Below are 22780 nucleotides of genomic sequence, written 5' to 3' on the forward strand. Positions count from 1 at the left end.
TCATCACAATGTGGCGCACTAGGTGCAAGAAGGGAAGAGTTCATGAGGGACAAGGCTGCAGATTGAGCAGAGACCATGTCAGGAAAGTCCTCATGTTTCAGCTTAAGGAAGCTGAAGGCAGCCCAAAGTTTGCTATCTTGTAGGTATTATTGTCTCCCTCACTCTGCCCTTGCTGGGTCTCCCACTGTTTCCATAGCCTCAGCCCCCACTTCTGAGGCTCTGCTGAGGGTGCCTTCACTCTTCCATAGCCCTCCCTGCTGTCCCCCTCATCCCATGAATTTTGCCCCTTTCTCTCACCATCATGTTCTTCTGTTGCCTCTGCCATTTCCAGTTGATTCTGTGGTGGGGAAGGACACGGACCTTCCTCCAGCAGGTATTGCCATAGTTCTCGGCTTACTTTCCCAGCCAGACTCTTTGGGAGAGTGGCCTGAGCTCCCAGCCTCCACCTGCTCTTTTTCCATTTACTCCTTAACTATTGCACCTGCGTTCAGTCATCAGCCCTCAACACTCAGCTGCGAGGAGCTGGTGAACTTGTGATTACACCCAGCAGGCATCTGGCCAGTCCTTCACTTGCTTGGCCTCTTTGTAGCTTTCTGACCCCCTCCTCTCCTTTCTTGGTTTACCCCTTTCCCTCAGCTTCCAGGTACCTCATTCTCCTTGTGTCCTCCTTTTTTTCTTCATTTTCCTCAGTCATCTTTATAAATCTTTCTCGTCTACTAGCCCTTCAACGTGTGGCTGTCCTTTCCTCTCCTCGCTGCACTCTCTCCGAAATCTGTATCTCCAGACCACATCTGCTCATGCAGACAAATCCTCTGACTTCCAGCCACTGTGAGCCTGCCACCCCAGGTCCCCACCTTTCTGTGACTCAGTGAGGCTTCCCAAGTCAGGCTCATTGCAAGGAAAACCTGGTTTAACTATTAAAGAGGCGGATTATAAAATATTGTTAGAAACACCGTGGTGGTTTAAATAATGTCTGCCAAAACGATGTGCTCGAGACCTAAGCCCTGGGACCTGTGAATGTCACTTTATTTGGAAATAAAGTCTTTGAAAATACAGTTAGGTTGGGTGCGGTGGCTCATGCCTATAATCCCAGCACTTTGGGAGGCCAAGGGGGCATGGATTGCTTGAGTCCAGGAGTTCAAGGCCAGCCTGGGAAACATAGCAAAAACCCCATCTCTACTAAAAATACAAAAAATTAGCTGGGCATGGTGGTGCATGCCTGTAGTCCCAGCTACTCTGGAAGCTGAGGTAGGAGGATTGCCTGAGCCTGGGAGGTCGAGGCTGCAGTGAGCCAAGATCACGCCACTGCACTGCAGCTAGGGTGACAGAGACCCCATTTCAAAAAAAGGAGGGAAGGGAAGGAGAGGAGAGGGGAGGGGAGGTGGGGGAAAGAGAAAGAAAGAAAGAAAAGGAGAGGAGAGGAGGGGAGGGAAGAGGAGGAGAGGGGAAAGTTAAGGATCTTAAAGTGATACAGTCCTGGATTTAGGGTGGGCACAAAATCTGACTGGTGTCCTCATAAGACAAAGGCCTCAGAAAACTGGAGAGACACAAGGAAGAAAGCCATGTGAAGACAAAGGCAGAGATTGGAGTGATACTGTCACAAGCCAAAGACTTCCTGGAGCCACCAGAAGCTGGAAGAGAGGATGGTTTCTCCCCTAGAACCTCTGGGGATAGCATGGCCCTGCCTATACCTTGATTTCAGACTTCTGGCCTCCACAATGGTGAGAGAATAAATTACTGCTGTTTTAAGCCACCCAATTTATGGTAATTTGTGACAGCAGCCCTAGAAAACTAATACAGGTACATACCCATTATTCTCTTTTTAAAAATTGCTCATACAATTTTCAAGTGGGGGTCCTGGCTTTCATAACTATTAGAGTTATTGATGAACTACTGTTTGCTTTATACCTGTAAAATAAATGGGGATGGTTGTGCATAAGTGAAGTAAACATTTTCTTTCTGTCTTGTTTATGTTGTTGCTTGGTGAAATCATTTATCAAAGTGAAGGCAAAAATAAACATTAGTACATCTTAATCCAAAGCCAAATTTGCAAGACTTGGAATTAATAAGATGCTGCTGAAAAGTGGTGCAATCCTTGTTATTTTTATAGACTGTGATTCTTGTGTTTGGCTAACGTAATTAATCTTCAGCTAAAATCATCTGTTCCAAATTTACACTAATTTTCAATGCTTCAATATGTTTGCAAAGCAGCATTCTGCTTCTGTGTACTGCAGGTAGATTCTTGTTACCTGTTAGCCTTGGTAGAGCTTATCAACTGATGCAGTGCACAACTTTGGTGGTGCTGGGGCATTTGTAGTTTTTTTGTTGTTTGTTTGTTTTGTTTTTTCTTTGAGATGGAGTTTCGCTCTTGTTGCCCAGGCTGGAGTGCAGTGGCACAATCTCAGCTCACTGCAACCTCCACCTCCCAGGTTCCAGTGATTCTCCTGCCTCAGCCTCCTGAGTAGCTGGGATTACAGGTGCCTGCCACAATGCCCGGCTAATTTTTTGTATTTTTAGTAGAGACGGGGTTTCATCTTTTTGGCCAGGCTGGTCTCGAACTCCTGATCTCAGGTGATCCACCCACTTTGGCCTTTCAAAGTGCTGGGATTACAGGGGTGAGCCACTGCACCCGGCCAGCATTTGTTTTTTGATCTGGGGGGATACTTGCTACTGGCATTCAATGGGCAGGTGGCAGAGTTGTCCCACCCAAAATGCCCCTAAGCAACCCTCTGAAAAATATTGCTAAGGATTTCCAATACAACATTTGTGACTTGCCAAGGTGATGCCATTTATTATTAGGTGTGTGAAAAATAAGAAATGACTTGTATTGGCTTATTTTCTTTGTATCCAAGGCACCTTCTGCATAACTCCCTCCTACCTTTTCTCATTGGTCTGTGTGTGTTCACATGTTCATCTTCCTCTAGTCTCTTTGTCACATCAAAACGGAGACGGCACTTCATTTGTCTTTGTATCCCCAGCAGCATTTCAGCAACAGAGTGGATGCTCAGTTAGGCTTGATGACTGAAAAATGAACAAAAGCCTGGTACACCAAAAAAGGTTAGAAAATGTTTATAAGAACAAATTGTCTCTTTTGTCACAGAAATACTCTTTGTTATCCCGAAGGCCCTGGTTTGGTCTTGGGGAAAGCACACTAGATCTGGTATCCTGGTCTAGGGTTCTTGACACACGCATTTTATCATTATCTTACTAGGTCTTAGATTTTTCATCTGGAAAATAAGGGGAATTAGGGCTTGGTCTGCATTATTCTAAGGTCTCTTTCAGCTTCAAAAATTCTACTTCTTTGTTAGACAAAGATAATATTACCTCCAGATTAGATACCATAGTCCTACTGCCAAGTGCAGGCTATTTCTAGATTTTCTACTAATCCTCTAACATCAGTCATTATCTTATTTAATGTCAGAGTCTAGATTTGGCCGAAAGTCCGTTTGTAGAAGCTACATTTTAGAAAAACAAATGTACCTAGCTTGAGAATGTAAGCCATCTGGTCATCTGTTATCCTGGTTTCCATGGGAGCATATTTTCCTTTTCGGCCATGGAGGAAGACCGGGAGGATACGAACAGCCATTCTACATAATCAGAGTTGAAAGAGAGTGAGTATGGCACAAAAGTGGGGAGAAGAGAAAATGGCAAACATGATGGGACATCACTTTGTGAGTTTGTATAAAAAACTTTGGTTTCTATCTTGCTAGCCAACACTATTGTCTTCTCAGCTTGAACAATTTGATAAAGCAAGCTGCCTTGTTGAAGAGACCCACGTGGCAAGAAATTGAGAGCAGTCTTCAACCAACAGCCAGCAAGGAACTAAGGCCCTCAGTCCAGCAATCCACAAGGAACCAAATCTTGGAAACATCCATGTGAGCTTGGAAGTGAATTATCTCCAGCTGAGCCTTAAGATTACTACAGCCCAGCTGACTTGACTGAAGCTTGTTAGAAATGCTGGAGTTGAGAACCAGCTCAGCCCCGCCTGGATTCCTGATCCACAGAAACTGTGAGATAATACATGTATTTTAAGCTGCTAAATTTGGGGGTAATTTGTTACACAGCAATATATAACTAATATACTTGATATTCAGAAATCACCTATAGTTTGTTATCTGCCACCATGGATATCTAAACACCAATGACTATCTTTTGTTTCTCCCCCTGGTGTTTACTTAATCGCTTAAAACTCCATCTGGTCATCTAGCCCCAGCTCTTTGTTTCTAAATACCATTCTCCATTAAAACAACCTAGGCTCTTGGGGAAAGTTGATTCCAGGGTTGGGGCAGAAAAAGGCAAAAGCAGAGCCTGAAACATTTTTTGATGCAAGAAAGTAAGGAGTCCTCCCTAAAATGATGAGGCAAGTCAAAAGGATACAGAAAGCAACTTGAAGAGCCCCCAGTGGTAAAATCTGAAACAATGTGAACAAGAATTTAAATAATGATTGTAATAGATTATAACCCATAGAATAAAATAAATAATTATGAGTTCATACTTATATAAATAAACACATAAAAAAATTAATGTGTGAGAAGGGACAGCAGAATTTAATTAGTAAATATAGAAAGAATGATGCAAATAGAAAGTAACTATTAGACAAATTCCACAGTAATCATTATGGATTACACTGTTGCATGACAAAAGAGTGTATTTACATAGTCTCAAAATATCTTCTTATAAGATATTTATTGCTTATAAAGAGAAAAATAATTTTTAAAAAGTGGGGAAATCTGTAGGATACCACCTTAAACTAGTGATCAAATTTAGCATCACCATGATAAGATATATCAATATCATGTACATCCTGTTATTCACTAAAAAGGGCACAGCATCACTTTGGCAGTGTTCTTGCCAAAAATGTTTAGCTTCAATCTATTAATATTTATTTTAAAAATCAGGCTGATGCACATTGAGAGCTTTTACTATTATCTTACTCTATTGAGCTCTTTGAGTCTTGGTTTCTTTATCTGGAAAATAAGGATGTTGGACTGGCTAGTATTCTTCAAAAGTGTTCAAGTCATAAAAGACAAAGACTAAGAACTGCACAGACCAAGGAGAATATGGAGACACAACTACATGACATGCCATGCTTAATCAGAAAAGGGACATTAGAAGGAAAACTGGCAAAACTCAAATAAGATCTCCGAATGAGTAAATATCATTGTATCAATGCTAATTTCCTACCTTTGATAATTATACTAGGGTTATGTAAAGTATTGACATAAGGAAAAGCTGGGGGTAAAAAGTAAAGAGAAAGTCTCGCTACTCTTTTTTGGAACTTTTCTACAAGTCTAAAGTTATTTCAAAATAAAAAGTTTGATAATAAAAAACATCTGGTATTCTAAGAGGTTATTCTGGTAGCCTTTCAATCTCACACCACAAGCGAACAGGTGCAACACCTTTGATGTGGGCTATCAAAGAACAGCTTGCTTTTGAACAAACAGTTGGAGTTTGCATTTCTGGTATATTGACTTTTTTTTTTTTTTTGAGACCGTGTCTTTCTCTGTTGCCCAGGCTGGAATGCAGTGGCATGGTCTTGGCTCACTGCAAGCTCTGCCTCCTGGGTTCACGCCATTCTCCTGCCTCAGCCTCCCAAGTAGCTGGGACTATAAGCGCCCACCACCATGCCCGGCTAATTTTTGGTATTTTTAGTAGAGATGGGATTTCAACGTGTTAGCCAGGATGGTCTCGATCTCCTGACCTCGTGATCCACCCGCCTCGGCCTCCCAAAGTGCTGGGATTACAGGCGTGAGCCACCGCGCCCCGCCGTATATTGACTATTTTTTATCTAAACTCTTAGAAGATATTAGCGCAGTTTTAATTAATCACTTCTAACTTTATAGAGTCAAGAGTCTACATGTTTTAGTCTCTATCCTTCACTTCATTCATGATAGAAGAAATTGCTCATCCAAATCTTTAGCAAAGATAAAAATGTGCACATGAAAGGGCCTTATATACTGCTCTTTAGTCACATTTTTATAAGTTTACATTGTTTACTATGGCATACATAGGCAAATCTCAATTATCTGCAAAGATCATAGCGTGCTACATTTCATGATGCTGTTAGTAAAAAGTGATAACTAGTAATTATTATGTATTACGTTGGTGGTAGAAACTGTCTATCATTGCCCTAATTGTTTGTCATAATAACTAACATTTGATTCCTACTACATATGAAGCACTGAGCAGACCACTTTATAGATTATTTCTTTTATTCCTTCAATAACACTATGAGTTAGGCACAGATGAGTCTGCAAACACATATTCGCTAGTAATATCTGGCATCAGAGAAAGAGCTAGGTGGGTTATACTGGACCCCAAGAAAGGTCTGTGCTGGAGCAGTGACTGAGTTGTCACAGCACCAGGCACTATTTGATCAATTCCCTTCTATTTATGTCTTTTCAATCAGTTTACTCTGTTAGCACTGGGGAAAGGGGAGTAGGCATGGAGGGAAAGAGGAAGAGAGGAAAGAAAGAAAAAAGGAAAAGAAATCTCAAATTGTCTGAAGAGTCTCAACCTTGTCATAAAAATGAAACTTTCAGTTTGATGTGTTTTAAATTAGAGAAGTTTCCAATTGGAGGAGAAAGACTCAGGAGGAATATGAAAGACAGTTTTTTAAATGTGAAGGGCTGTTCTGGGAAAGGGGGATTCGAATTGTTGTGTGTGGCCTGAGAAAGAAGAATAGGGGGCCACTGGGTGGAAGTTTACACAGACACATTTTAGCTCATTACAAAGAAACACTTTCTAACCAGATAGTCCAATTACAGGAGATGCTGCCTCAGAACTTTCTGAGCTCTTGGTCCCATGAGTGCTACAGAGGAGGGTGGATGACCAACTCTCAGAGAAGAAGAATAAAAACAGGGGATTGGTACTTAAATTAAATGACTTTGAAAGTCTCTTCTAGTCAGGATGCTCTGTGAGGAATTCTGAGCCTTTGCTTTGCCACTGAATCAGACACTACTGAGAGAGGTCAGTTTCCAAGCCACTGAATCAGACCCTACTGAGAGAGGTCAGTTTCCAACTCCCTCCTCCGTGGTGTCTTAGCTCTGGGCTACCTATTATGTTGAGTTGAGAGAAGCAAACTGAATGGGTATTTGGAGATAAGAGGCTGAATCAGACAACCAGTGCATTGCTGTCAGTCTTTCAGAGCTGAGAGAAAACTATGAGATCTAAAATTTGGAAGACTCTTAACTTTGTGAACTTTTCTCCTTTTTCTGTAAGTGGGAGGCCATGCAGTATGGTGGGTAGGATGTCAGCTGTGGAGAGCCTGCCTGGGTATAAATCCTGGGTCCCCATCTCCTGGCTGTGGCAGTCATTGGTGCTGTTCTCTCAAATATTTCCATGTCTTTTCTCCTGGGAAGTATTGACATCTCCCCCACACCACCACCCCCTCCCCACACACACACAGAGGAGTGTGACCATGTGACCCATTCTGGCCAGTAAAATAAAAGAAGTAAAGCCAGTGTGTGATTTTCAGCCTGGCCCTAAAGTGGGGACAATGTGGAGCACAGCCCCTTGCCAACCATAATGGATATGCAGTGTGAGTGAGAAATAAATCCTTGTCTTAAGCTACTTAGATTTTAGGAGTGTTATCTCAGCATAACTTAGCCTACCCTGACTGATACATGGGCTCTGGGCCAGTTACTTGACACTGCTAAATCTCAGACTTCTTATACATAAAATGGAATCATAATAGCACCCATCTTCTAAGAGTGCTGTGAGAATCAAGTGAGAGAGTTAATACATACAAAGTCTTAACACAGTGCCTGGCTTATAAGTAAGTGCTCAAAAATGTTATCTACTATGATCACTATACCATAAGCTCCACTGGGTCAGGAATCATGTGCCCGGCACTCAATAGCAATTTGTTGCTATTGGCCAGGCACTCAATAGCAATTTGTTGAAGAATCAAATTAAGTCATTCTTGACAAGGAGCATCAATGACACCTACCACACTATTGCTAATCTGATGAATGATATTCAGTTGTAATCTTACTCATGGCAGCATCCTCCTTGAAACTCCCCCTTTGTTTTCTAAGATATTCCTCCTGGCTGGTTTCCTCCTAGATCTCTGGCCTCTCCTCAATCTCTTTTCCAGTTTCTCTTTCTACTCCCTAACTATCAAGGGCATTCTCTAGAGTTATGTCTTTGGCCCTCTTCACATCAGAGTCACTGGATGGCTCTACAAAGTCCTAAGGCCCAGGTCCCACCTGCAGGTATCCTGATACAATTGGACTAGGGTGCATCATGGGTATCAGGATATTTAAACCACCCTCCTCCCACCAAGTGATCATCCTGTGTAGCCAAAGTGGAGAGTTAATGCCCTGCACCTGAACTGTCCACCACAGTGACCACATAAGACAATTAAGCACTTGCATTGTGGTGAGTCCAAACTGAGGTGTGCTGTCAGTGTAAAATACATACAAGGTTTAAAAGACTAGTATGAAGAAAAGCATGTGAAGTGACTCATTCTTAATTTTCATACTGAGCACATGTTGAAACAATGATACTTTGGATGTAGTGGGTTAAATATATTATTCAAATTAATTTTACCTGTTTCTTTTTACTTTCTGATGTGGTTATCAGGAAATTTTAAATTATATATGTGGCTTATGTTATATTTCTAGCAGACAGAGCTGCTTTAGACACTCCTGCTGAGTGGTGCCATCTTTCTCATGGCTTTTACCACTGTACATTATGATCCACAAATAGGCTTCTCCAGCACCTACTTCTTTTTGAGCTCCAAGCTCACGCATCCAACCCAAACACACATCTTCCACAAAATTGGCTCTTCCTCTCCTGGTGCTGCCTGTGGAGCATCAACATCTACTTGTCCACTAGACAAAAGCCTGCAATTCCTTCCACTTCTCCACATCTTCCCCCAACCATGTGAACCACCTCCTGCACATTCTACTTCCTAAATATTTCTCAAAACTCTGCATTGCTCTTCATCCCCACTGTTTCTGTCCTCACTGGCTTTCAGTGGTCTATCTTCCATCTAATTTATTGTAGACACCTAGCAAGAGATGGATCGTTTCAAAATGCAAATCTCCACTGTTTAAAAATGCTTTCATGGCATCAGTGGACTTGAGGATAAAACCCAAAGTCCTAACATTGTCTATCAGGCCTTTCTTGATAAGGTGCTTATCTGTCTCTCCGCCATTCCCACCTGAGAAATGGGGACTGCCCTGCCCCTCCAGCTACATTGAACTGCTGATTCCTCCAATACACCCTGCTCTCTCAGGACCCTGGATCTTTGCACAAACTGCTCTCTTCCTGGAAGGCTCTTCATGTTCCCCTGCACCTACATAACTTTCTCTCTCTCTCTTTTTTTTTTTTTTGAGATGGAGTCTCACTCTGTCACCCAGGCTGCAGTGCAGTGGCATGATCTTGGCTTACTGCAACCTCCCCCTCCTGGGTTCAAGTGATTCTTGTGCCTCAGCCTCCCAAGTAGCTGGGACTACAGGTGCGTGCCACCACACCTGGCTAATTTGTGTATTTTTTGTAGAGACGGGGTTTCACCATGTTGGCCAGGCTGGTCTCAAACTCCTGACCTCAAGTGATCCACTTGCCTTGCCCTCCCAAAGTGCTAGGATTACAGGCGTGAGCCACCGCATCCGGCCTCATAACTTTCATCATTCAGGACTCCCAGCTTGCTCTCCATGAAAACTTCCCCAGCCACCCCCTCCCTCAGGCTAAAGGAGAAACTCTTTCTCACCCCACTCCATGTTCTCATACCATAGGTGTGTTGTCTCCTCCCACTATACACCTCAATGCCCAGCATTGTCAGTGTGTGTGTGTGTGTGTGTGTATGTGTGTGTGTGTGTGTGTTTGTGTTTTAAGAGATGGGGGTCTTGCTCTGTCGCTCAGGCTAGAGAGCAATGGTACAATCATAGCTCACTGCAGCCTCCAACTCTGGGGCTCAAGCAATACTTCCACCTCCACCTCCTGAGTAGCTGGGACCACAAGTGCATGATACCACACCTGGCTTTTTATTGCCCTTTTACTTTGTCTACTCCCACTAGACCATAAGGCTTTTACAGGCAGTAGCCATTCCTGACTTGCCTTTGTATCCCTAGTGCCTCACCCAGTACTGGATACAGCATAATAATAACAACAGCAACGATAATAACAATGTTAATAATAGCAGCAGGGATTGAGCAGTTACTACATGTCAGAAACTGCTCTCTGCTTCACATGGATTGCCTCTTTTAATAATAACTTTATAGAAGTATATTGAGATAATAAAATTTGAGCATGGCCTAGGACTGTGCTAAACACCACAAGACACACTAAGAAGCAGATTCTCTAATCTAAAGAAATTGGAAATATCATCAAGTAACAAAAATAGTGCACGATTCTTTCAGGCAAAACTACCACCCAAAGAAAGACATTCAAATAACTTCTAATTTATTAAAGGAAGAGTTGTTCTTGCCATTTAAAAATAAAAATATGTCAATAGGAATTATAATTATTATGGACAGTTGAGAAGCCAGAAGTGGGAAAAAACTACAAACTATTTAGTGAAACACATGTAGTATGGCATGGCTTTGTTCACCAAAACATTGACTAAGTATGGAATGTTTCTATTCAATCTTCAATAATCCCTGTTAGTTCATCAATTCAACAAATCTATGTAATATTTATAATAGAACATGCCAATGGTTTCATATATATATACACACACACATATATACATACACACACACACCCCCCATGTGTATTTATGTGAAAATACACAGGAGCTAGAAAAGAAACACATGAAAGATTTAAAACAACAAAGCCAAACTAAGTATCCAGATCCATGAGAACTTCAGAGTAGGAAGAGATTAGTGTGGATCATTGTAGCCAGGGGAGCCTTCATGCAGGTAACAAGATTTGAAGAGGAAGCTGTGGGAGGCTGAATATACAGAAGGTAGAAAGAAGGGCTTTCCAGGCAGCAGAAATAGCATGAGCAAAAGTTTGGGTGAGGCCATGAACTTTTTCAGAGAACGTGCCATTCTGTTAAGTCAAAGTCTTACCCATGTATTTAAAGACACAAAGGGCTGGTTTCTTCATTTCTCCTGATTCACGTCTGTGCTTTTGTGTCACTTGTGATGCTGGCTGAAAGAAGGTGCCTCTCTGATGTGTGCTAGTCATTCCCAAGGCGACAGCTCTGTCAGAGATAAAAATAAGGAAGTATCCTTTTTTATCTCCTTCGAGATGCTAACAGGCTGCTTTCCAGATTGCATTCCAGTCTACAGTTGGTTAGCAGATTTGTGTACTGGTTCCACCTGGGCATATAAATTACTCTCTCCACTCAAAGTGCTTTGTAGAGCACAAGAATTTATCGTGTGGAGAGGTAACTATGGTCTGCTACAGTTTTATCGGTGTCTGTGGAATAATCCTGAGCTTAGAGTAAATTTTAGCACACCAAGCAATTTATATAACAACCAACCTCCAATTATCTAATTTTCAGAAACAATATATGAAACAATGGGCAGCATTTGTTAGGCACTTACTATGCCTCTGAGATTTGGTGGGGAATGTTCTGTGACAGGGAGACAAAACAAGCAGGAAGCAGCCAGAGGTCCACACACTAGGGCTAGGCAGGCTGTAAAGACTCTACTCAGTTCCCAGAGAGTTAGGCTGGGAGATGGCCTTTAGATACAGATAGATACTGCTGGGCACGGTGGGTCGCGCCTGTAATCCCAGCACTTTGGGAGGCCAAGGTGGGTGGATCACTTGAGGTCAGAAGTTCGAGACTAGCCTGACCAACATGGTGAAATCTCGTCTCTGCTAAAATACAAAAATTAGCCAGGCATGGTGGCAGGCGCCTGTATTCTCAGCTATTGAGGGAGGCTGAGGCAAGAGAATCACTTAAACCCAGGAGGCAGAGGTTGCAGTAAGCCAAGATCGTGCCATTGCACTCCAGTCTGGGCAACAAGAGCAAAACTCTGTCTCAAAAAAAAAAAAAAAAAAAAAAAAGATAGATACCTATCTCTTTTCTTGATTTAGATGTAAAAGGTCAGGGATTGGCGACGGGGCAACCAGATCCCTGAGACTAGGATCATGGGCTGGGCACTTGGGCTTTCCAGAGATGGAAAGCAAAAGCCATCGACACTTAGCTCTAAGACCAAGGAAGGGGAGGTGGCAAAATATGAATTTCCTCACAGAGAAAGGGGAGGTGGCCAAACCACCAAAACAGGGGGTGGGTATCAATGGGGTTCACTACATTTGACTTCAAGCTGCCTTTCTGACCCCCTTCCTCTTGTTTCCCTTCCTGCCCTGAGAGGCTGTACTGACCATTGCAGAGTCTGAGAGGAGTAAGCAAAGTTAGCAGCTAGTAAGCAAAGTGAGCAGCCTTGGCTGGGCTGAGTCACTGGAAGGTTCTGAGTGTTCAGAGGCTGCTGCAGCACGGGGTAAGACGTGTGGCCCAGACTCCAGGGCAGTGTCAGAAGAGGCTGCACTTACATGCAAAAGCTAAACAGGGGTTAACCAGGCAGAGTGGGGAGCATGTGGGCAAAGGGACCAGCAGGAAGAAAGGCAGGGATGTGAGAAAGGCTGGGCCTTTCGGTTCCCTCAATATGGCTGCAGGACAAGGCAGGAAGGGGGAAGACAAAAGATGGACGTGGAGACCTAGCCTCGCATGGCAGGCAAAGGAGCCTGCAAATTAGACTGCAGACAGTGAGGAGCTCGGCAGATGTAGCATAATTACAGCTGTATTTTAGAAAGACTACTCTGATGACAGGATGGAAAAAGTTAACTAGGTTTGTTCGGACTGAATGTTTGTACCCCCTACTTCTTGCCCAAATGCATATGCTGAAAACTCTAAACCCCAATGTGATGGTATTAGGAGGTGAGGCCTTTGTGAGATAATTAGGTCATGAGGGTAGAGCTCTCAGGAATAGGATTAGTGCCCTTAGAAAAGAGACTGCAGAGAAATCTCTAGCCCTCTCTCTACCATGTGAGAACACAACAAGAAGATGGCAGTCTATGAACCAGGAAGAGGACCCTGGGCAGAACCCAATGATGTTGGTGTCTTGATCTTGGACTTCCAGCCTCCAGAACTGTAAGAAATAAATGTCTGTTGTTTATAAGCCTCCTGGTCTATGGTACTCTGCTGTAGCAGCCCCAACTGACTAAGACAAGAGTTCAAGGGGGATACAGAAGGCAGTAAAATTAGTCCAGAAACTGCTGCAATAACCCAAGTACTAAATAAACAAGGTTCTAAACCAAATTGGCAACAGTGGGAATGAAGAGGATGGGATAGATTCAAACTGCAACACAGACGTACAAAAGAATACACAGAATTTGGAAACCAATTGGATGCGGAAGGTGAGGAACAGGAGAAGTAAAGTAAACCCCATGGTTAAGGCTTAGCTAACTGAGTAGCTGGTAATGCCACTTACCAAATACTGAATCAGTACTTGTCAGTGCCAAGCTGCTATATGTATTCCAAGCATCATGGGTTCTGATACAAGGAAGTAGAGGCTTACAAAACCTCAAGAAGGGCTTGGAGTGGTTTTCAGAAGTGCTATAGCTGCTGCTCAGAAAAAGAGAAGCTTCTTTGAATCTCAAGAACTTCTAGAAAGCTTGGACCTCAGCTTACAGTAGCAATGCAGGTCATCTCCAAGAAGCCACTGCAGCTGTCTACACTGCCTACAGCACTGTAACAAATACTCACCTGGGAGTTCAGCTAGAGAATGGAAAGTTGAGTTGGGGTAGGCGACATGATCTCCAAGGCAGGTGTTTGATACACACATCCAGATAACAAGGAAGAGCTCTGAACTAGAAGGACAGATTTGAAAGCCATGGGGCTTAAAAATGGAATCACGCAGAGAGAACATATGCAGAAAAGTGAGAAAGAACAGGACAGTATCCACAGGAGTCCAAATAAGACAAAGATAAGCAGCAACTCAAGCTTCTTGATGCTGCCCCGCCCCCACCCCCACCCACCGTCTAACTTTAGGAGCTCCTCACCTCTTATGGTGAGGAGCCAGACTCAGCTGGTCCCAGTGCAAGCCCTCAGCCTCATGTTCTCTAGCGCATGACCGGAGCTGTATATGGAAGAGGTGGCATATGGATTGAGTGTGCCTGGCAGATATTGTAAGCCTGAATTTGCTCCAAGTAGGAAAAGATGATGGCCAAGTGCAGGTGGGTAGGGAGGAAAACTTCTGGCAGAATTAAGGCTTGAGGAGGAAAGATACAAATCAGGTAGGCTATTTTCTACATTAAATTTCAACCCTTGCTATAACTGCTGCCCAGAAAAGAAATACATCTGGTGAAAGTCACATGGTTCAAGCTAAGTGAAATCAACAATTTTTCTTTGTGCTAAAGATTTCATGGTTTGTCTCATTTGCAATGGGGGAAAAAAACTTTTTAAGAGAATAAATCATTAGGAGACAACCTGCTATGGTTTGGATATTTGTCCCATCCAAAACTCACGTTGAAATTTAATCCCCAATGTGACATTACTGAAAGGGAGGGTCTTTAAGAGGTTGTCAGGTCATAAGAGCTCTGCCTTCATGAATGGATTAATTCATTTATGAATGAATGGATTCATGGGTTATCATGGGAATGAGACTGGTGGCTTCATTAGAAGAGGAACAGATACTTGAGTCCACCCCCCCTCACCATGTGATGCCCTGTGCCACCTTGGGCCTCTGCAGTGAGTTCCCACCACCAAGAAGGTCCTCACCAAATGTAGCCTCTCAACCTTGGACTTCTCAGCCCCCATAACTGTAAAAAATAAATTCCTTTTCTTTATTAATTACCCAGTTTCAGGTATTCTGTTATAAGCAACAGAAAATAGACTAAGACACAACCACATTTCCTAACCAAGTAAGTTACAAGATTATTCAAGGAAAGTCAAAACCAATTTCAAAAGCGTGTTCTAAGAAACAAGTTTGTACAAAGATACATTATTGCAAATAATGCACCTCAAGGCATACTAATTATGTAGTTTCTAAAATTTCCCCCAAATATGGTCATTTCCTAAATATAAGAGGGTAAGCGAAGTAAGGGATTGAGGAGAATTATATAGGTTGGAAATGATTTTCTAACAATTTCTCTTCCACCCTTTTTATTCCACCCAACAACATCGTTTCATTTCTGTCTCCTAACATCTAATCACTTTTACTCACTATCCAAAGACTGACAATTAACCTCAACAATTTTTGCCATTTTCCAATGAGGCTTCAAGGTCCATGTTGACACTCACCCAATATCCTGGACGCTCATCTTCTTGACTTCATCTCTAGTGAATTCCTCTTTTTCTCTACCTCAGATACCACCCTCATGATCTCATTCTTGACTCTCATCACCTGAAACTGTGTCATTTTCAAAAATGAGACTTCTAAAATTTATAACATGTAAATATACACCTCTGTGACCACACCCTCACATCCTTCCACTTCCCTTGATCAAGCATTCTGTAACAGGCTGAATAATGACACCCAAAGACAGCAAGTCCTAAGTCCTGTAAATGTTGCCTTGTATGGCAAAGACTTTGCAAATTCAATTAAATTCTGGATCTTGAGATGGGGAGAGTATCCTTGGATTATCCCAGTGGGCCCTAGATCAAATCACAAGTGTTCTTATATGAGATATACAGAGAGAGATTTAACACGGACAGAAGACAGGAAGTCAATGTGAAAGCAGAGGCAAAGATCGGAATGATGCAACCACAAGCCAAAGCATGCTAGTAGCAAAATACGTTGACTAATTAATTAAATTTAAAAAATTTTTAAAGAATGCTGGTAGCCACCAGAAGTTGGAAGAGGCAAGGAATGAATTCTCCCCACTACAGCCTCAAAGGAAAGCATGGTCCCCACTGATTTCACCCCATTGAAGATGATTTCAGGGCCAGGCACAGTGGCTCTCACCTCTAATCCCAGCACTTTGAGCAGCTGAGGTGGGACGATCACTTGAGTCCAGGAGTTCAAGACCAGTCTGGGCAATAAAGAAAAGAAAAGAAGGAAGGAAGGAAGGAAGGAGAAGGGAAAGGAAGGGAAGAAAGGAAGGAAGGAAGGAAGGAAGGAAGGAAGGAAGGAAGGAAGGAAGAAAGAAAGTCCAACCATTGGCCATCTTTGTGTCAGCAACTGGCAACTAAGTGTTGTTAAAAAAAAACAATTATACAACCAGGCAGATTGATACCACCCAAAATTGATATCTGGGAACCTCAGTTGAACCCTCCACACTGCTTACCCTCAGCCATGTTCTAGACTATATGTATATCACTGTCAACTCAACATGGGAGTCACAGAGGCACTTTAAATCCAATGTATCCAAAACTTATCTCATGATCTCACTCTCCAAACCTACATCTACGTGTTCCACAGCTCAGAAAATACTGGCCCTAATACTATCCAGTTATTCATGTTTTTCTTCTCTCATCCCCTTGATGAATCCATCATCAAATTCTGTTGATTTTAGTGCCTCAAAGTTTCTCAAACATGGTCACATTTCTCCATTTTTTACCAATGTAATATTCAATTCACTGTCATCAATTGTCTGACCTGGGACAATAGCCTCTGCACACGTCTCTGCATCCATTCTTGCTTTCCTCCTGTTGGTTCATTTGTTATGACCAGAGTTATTGTTTAAAATACAAGTTTAATCATCTTGGCTCTCTGCTTAAAACTGAATATCTGAATATATTCCAGTTCTTCATAGAATAATGTCCCAAATCCTTAGCATGGACTCCAGCCCTGCTTCATGATTTGGCCTCTTCTCTCTTCGGCCTCATTTTGATTTGTGCTTCTCCTTAATCCCTTTAAGTCGCAGTCTTGCTGGACTCATTTCAATTCTTAGAATGCACCAAATTCTTTCCAGCCCCAAGACCTTTGCCTACACTCTTCTATTTGAATGGAATGTTCTTTCTTCCTTGCCCCACCCACCATTGCCCCCTCCGCCTAACCTGGTTATTTCTTATTCCTCCTTTAAGTTCCAGCACAAATGTCATCTTCTCATGGAAATCTCTACCACCTCCCTGCCTAGGTCACATCTGCTAATGATATCCTGCTAAGGCCCCCTATACTTTACCTTCACGGCACATACCCAAGTGAAATTGTGAACTACTTGGGTAGTTATTTGATTCATTTAATGTATCTCACTTTCCTAGGTTATAATTTTTATAAGGTCTGGAGCCTTATCCATCTCATTCCTGGTGACTCTCCAGCACCTAGAACAGTGCTTGGGCCCTAGTAGGTAAGCGAGTGCTTATTCAATTTTGGATGGAATGGAAAACTTAGGAGCTTGGGAGTTATAAAAGATGAGCAAAACCTGGTTTTGTACCCAAGGAGTTTGCATTTGGATACTTGTTCAAATCTCATGTCATCTAACCCCATCTCAGAAAAAAGAAATGACTGTATATCAAGAAGCATATTGAGATGAGTACCTAAGCAATTTAAAAGGGGTTATTTCAGCATGGCCACTGTAAAGTTATATGGGGTTTGCACTGCACAAGGAAACATTGCCAGGAGGTGGGTTAGGAGCTTCAATCCAACCATGCTCAGCTTTCCCAGCTACACATTGGTAGGGACTGCATCTGCTGAAGATGTCCTTTTTCTATCTTGAGAAAAGGTATGGTAGAGGCCAGTGGTTGCCTTGATTCACATCCCAAACATGTGGGTCCTGGGTGATTTTGGTGGTGCTTAAAGAAATGCAATAGCCTAAAATTCAGACAGGTAGTAGTAGAACCAAGAAAAAGCCCCAGGCTTGAGACATGTCCATTATTCTATTCAAACAGTTAACTATGAGGGAGAACTGAGGAGAAGGTCTAAATACATATTGAGTTCTAAGGTGGCAATTAAGGACATCTAATAGAATCTTTAAGTGGTCCCTATCTGACTTTAAGATGTCTCTCTGAGGTCAAGAAGGGTCAAACAGAGCCTCAAAACACAAATCTTGCTATTTAACGTTCTCAATAATCTCAATGTTAGCTCCTCAATAGCTTTCAGATATTATACCACTTGCTGCAAAATTAAAATTAGAGTCAATACAATGAGTACTCAGTATGCAAAACAATTCAAGGCTCTATTTCAGCATGAAGTTCCATTTAAGCTGCAGGAATAAAAGGAAAAGACAACCCTTTGTTCTCTTTATTTCACAATCCTGCAAATGGCCTCTTAGCCAAAATAGCTCCTCTAATCTTTAAGTTTTAATTAGCTGCCCACAATTCATAAAATATCAGGAATTAAAATGCTGATACCTCATTCTCCTGAGAAATGGCACACAATTAACCTCTTTTTTTCTGGTCAAAGGCAGAAATTGAGAAAGGGTAATGACAAAATTAATCTATTCTGGTGGCAAGGCCTGCCATAGGGCTGGAAGACAGCGTCCGACCCTGCGTCGAAGGGGAAAGCAATCTCTAGCATGTTGAGGAGCCTCAGATCAGTTGTGGCTTTTGTATTCATGGTGAGTTCTATCACAAAATATGTGAGCCCCAAATATCTTACAAAAATATTAAATGATTCCCCAGGAAGAATCAACCTAGCCTGCCTTCCTTTCTCTCTAAAAAGAGGTAAATACAGAGGCTTTAAGTGGTCAGAAGCTCTGGCTTTCTAGCAAGGTGGGTAGAGAAAAAAAAGGACTGAGAAACTCACACCTTCCTGGCATGATCTCCAGATCAAAACATATGCTGGGCAGTAGTAAAGTCAGATGGAGTTTCTGGGACCAAGTTTATACCTTTCTATAATAATTAGTCCCCAGAAAATATAGATTCTGCTTTTATTCCCTAATGGTAAATCACATGGTAAATATTTAAGCAGAATTATCCATATCCATTTAAACTCAGTTGAAAGCTCATGGGACAGAATACAGCCCAGTACTGAGAAGGTAAAGATATTTCAATGGAGGCTGTCAGTGAAGACAGAGGCAGACCTAAGTAGCCCACATTTAGAAGGTAAAGATGTTTCAACAGTGGCTCTCAATGAAGACACAGGCAGACCTGGGTAATAGGATGGAGGCTGTGGAGTCCATCGGCCTGGTTTCAAATGCCAGCCTGGCAACTTACTAGTTGTGTGATCCCGGGCAACTTGCTTAACCCCTCTGAGCTTCTGCTACATATCTCTAAAACAGGGACAAAAACCTGTGTTGTAAGGATAAAAGAGAGAATGCGTATAACATGCTTAGCTCAGTACCTGGCACTTCATGAATGCTTGTTAAAGTTAGTTACTATTATTGTCAATAGAGGAACCTAAATATTTTTAATGAGTTTAAAAAAGAAAGATACATTTTCATATTAAGAACCCTTTAGTGGCCGGGCATGGTGACTCACGCCTGTAATCCCAGCACTTCGGGAGGCCGAGGTGGGCGGATCACCTGAGGTCAGAAGTTCGAGGCCAGCCTACCAATGGGGTGAACCCCCGTCTCTGCTAAAAATACAAAAATTAGCCAGGCGTGGTGGCCTGTGCCTGTAGTCCCAGCTACTTGAGAGACTGAAGCAGGAGAATCACTTGAACCTGGAAGGTGGAGGTTGCAGTGAGCTGAGATCACGCCATTGCACTCCAGCCTGTGCAACAGAGTGAGACTCTGTAAAAAACAAAAACAAAACAAAAAACAAACAAAAAAAAAACCTTTAGTAATTTCAATTGCTGCTTTTGTTGTTGTTGTTAACAGCTTTATTAAGATATAATTCACAAACCAAAAGATTCACTCATTTTAAATACACAATTTGACGGCTTTTAGTATGTTCAAAGAGTTGTGCAACCAGCGCCACAATTTTAGAACATTTGCATTATTATAAAAAGAAGCCCTATACCTAATACCTAACATGTCCCAATCCCTCCGTTCCTCCCAGCCATAAACTTCCTGTGTCTATTGATTTACCTATTCTGGACATTTCATATCAACAGAACCATATAATACATAGTCTCTTAGGATGGGCTTCTTTCACTTAGCCCAGTGTCTTCAAGGTTCACCCATGTTGTAGCATGTATCAGGACTTATTCCTTTTTATGGCTGAATAATATCCTATTGTATGGTGTGATAATTAATACTGTCAACTTGATTGGATTGAAGGATGCAAAGTATTGATCCTAGATGTGTCTGTGATGGTGTTGCCAAAGGAGATTAACATTTGAGTCAGTGGGCTGGGAAAGGCAGACCCACCCTTAATCTGAGTGGGCACAATCTAATCAGCTGCCAGCATGGCTAGAAGATAAGCAGGGAGAAAAATATGAAAGGAGAGACTGGCTTAGCCTCCCAGCCTACATCTTTCTCCCATGCTGGATGCTTCCTGCCCTCGAACATCAGACTCCAAGTTCTTCAGTTTTAGAACTCGGACTGGCTCTCTTTGCTCCTCAGCCTGCAGATGGCCTATTGTGGGACCTTGTGCTCATGTGAGTTAATACTTAATAAATTCCCCTTTATATATATATATATATATATATAAATTCTGTCCCTCTAGAGAACCCTGGCTAATACATACGGATGTAGTACATTTTGCTTAATCATTGCTATTATTTTTGGATTAATTGTGAATTCGATGCTAAGTTATAAAAAAAAGTAAGATGTAGTCCCAACTTCCATCCTTGTGGAGCTGCTTTGGAGCCTACAGGGTATGTTGACACACATGATTTCATTTGAACATGAGCAATTTCATTTGCAGCTCACCATGATCCTGGGTGACAGATGTCATTTTACACTTTAGAGATGAGTCCAGACAACTTAAGAGTCTTATTTAACAAAGGTTATATAGCCATATAGTTACTGGCACCGCCAGAACTCAAACTCAGGCCTTCTGAATTGAGTCTGTGTTTTTCCTGGTACAGTCAAGCTGCAGGAGCATTAACCACGCAGTGGTGAGTGTGTGAAGATTGACGGTGTTAGCATACGTGTTTTACATCTGGGAGGAAGTTGAGAGTAGATAAAAGCCATTTACCATTACCTTCATTTGCTCCCAACATGCAATCACCAGAGAATATGTAGCCAGTAGAAGGGGGCCTGGGCTCTCCAACCTCAAAGCAAGAGTGTCGCAGTTCCTACTGGGGATGACCCACTCCTTGGGGAAGCAAATCAACCATTCCTTTGTTAAATGTTTTTGGTAGTGAAAGAAGCTCCATCTTGGGATGCTAATCAGCCATACTGACTTCTGATTAACCTGAGTTCCAGGAATGCCTCTAAGATTTCTATTTTATCTTTTGTTTCTTGTATAAGAGCATGTACTTAAAATAAATCTTGCCCTTAAGTCAAAACAACTTTGACCATAAATCCTGCCCTTAGGAAGATTCACAGTGCCTTCTTGCCTTTCCCTGGGGGGTGGACTTCAATTGTCCTACATGCCCCTCACCTATGGTATCTAAGCCCTGAGTCTGGGGGTTAGTAGTACTGTGATGCACCATCTAGTCTTGCAGTTACCTGAGTCACAGACATGGCCTCTGTACATAAGTCCCTATTAAATGTTTCTTTCTAAGAAACTGGATCAGTCAATCTCTTTCTTTGGCCTCTCAACTTCCTCAGACTTTGGGATAGGTTTGCATAGACCTGCTCACTGTGGAACAGTGTTCCGTCTTCATATCTCCCTGGCTAAACCTCTATTCAAGGTTTTACAACTACGCCATTCCTAAGCAGCACCATTCTGATCAGAGACACTTTTGCCCTGCCCTAATTGGGGAGAAATGAGATTCTTGTCCTGTATTTACACCCCCATGTAAGCCCCCAACACCTTTCTGAAAATGTATACAATAGCGTGCTTAAATTTCCCTGCTCCCTGGGCTGGAAAGAAATTACCTAAAATTCTGAGGACTCCATTTTTTTTTTAACCATTTTGCACTTCCCCCAAGCCCAAATCTAAGTAATTTGCTAACAATAACCATTCATGCACCCAAGTGAGTGCAAACGTATATATGACATCTGGAAACTACTTTGGGAGAGGAAGAAGAAAAAAGGGATTTGCAGTTCATCTGTGAACTTGAATTCAGTAAAATGAGCTAATACCTCCCCCTTTATAGCAGGAGGAGATGATCTCCATCCAGACTGTTTCATCCCAAAAAAAGCTTTGGTTGCAACTCAAGCCGAGCTATGACCGGGGTGTAGAAGGCTGGCATTTGTAACAATACATTCTAGGTAGCTCCACTTCTCTCAGAAGCTGTGGTAAACCCAAAACAAGCTCCTGACAGGTGCAGGAAACTCAATGGGCTGTGGCACCTCCAGAATGGCTGAAGAATGAAAAGCAGCACTGACAAGGATGCCAGGGAGCAGGCTGTGGCTACCGCCTTATGTCTGCTCAGGATGGGGAGATCATGTGGCTACATGGCATCCTGGGCCGAGGACAGCCTATGACCATCGCCACAGGCCTGCTTGCCCATAGCCATCCTGGGCCAGCCCAGACCCTCCCTGGCAGCAATCCCCTCTGCCACTGGCCTGGAGACCCTTTAGATAGGCAGGCTCAGAGTCCTGTCTGAGAGGTGGGAAAGCATGAGCAGAGCCAGTGATCAAGTGCTGGCTGCTTTGTGATTCTCCTTCCATGAAAAGAGAGATTTTGTTGCATTTTGTGCGCATGTGCAGAGTGGCTTGCTGTCTTCCTCCAGAATTAAAAGGGTCTTTTCTTGGTTCAGCCTTGGGGTTGTTTCTGGAGAACCCTAGTAGGGTTTTGTTGTCAGTTGAATTGTGCCCTCGTGCCCCCAAATTTCAGATGTTGAAGTCCTAAGTCCCAGTACCTAAGAATGTGACCTTCCTTGGAAATAGGGTTGTTACGAACGTAACTAGTTAAGGTGAGGTCACGAGGGTGGGCCCTAATCCAATATGATCCGTACCCATTATATTAATAAAAGGGGAAATTCGGATATGGATATGA

At 42.5% G+C, this 22780-nt stretch overlaps 1 protein-coding gene across 8 annotated transcripts in view; it reads right to left on the minus strand.

Annotated features, from left to right (window-relative positions):
• The window catches only part of DCT (dopachrome tautomerase), a 141194-nt gene that overhangs the window by 92492 nt on the left and 25922 nt on the right, over positions 1–22780 (minus strand). For 5 of the 8 annotated variants that reach the window (XM_055096901.2, XM_034936851.3, XM_034936852.3 and 2 more), the window contains exons 2-3: positions 3481–3587; positions 2879–3021 (exon numbers count right to left, since the gene is read on the minus strand). The exons of 1 other annotated variant lie outside the window; for it this stretch is intronic. Coding sequence is in view for 2 of the 7 variants with exons in the window: in XM_034936852.3 (XP_034792743.3) it covers positions 2879–2984 (106 nt within the window). In the remaining 5 variants the exon portion in view is untranslated. Of the gene's footprint in view, positions 1–2878; positions 3041–3480; positions 3588–11021; positions 11156–15202; positions 15312–22780 lie in introns of all 8 variants that reach the window. 2 more of the 8 variants (XM_055096900.2, XM_057299604.2) reach the window with 2 other exon arrangements.

The sequence above is a fragment of the Pan paniscus genome, chromosome 14 (genome assembly GCF_029289425.2).
Source record: "Pan paniscus chromosome 14, NHGRI_mPanPan1-v2.0_pri, whole genome shotgun sequence".
Classification (NCBI taxonomy): Eukaryota; Metazoa; Chordata; class Mammalia; order Primates; family Hominidae; genus Pan; species Pan paniscus.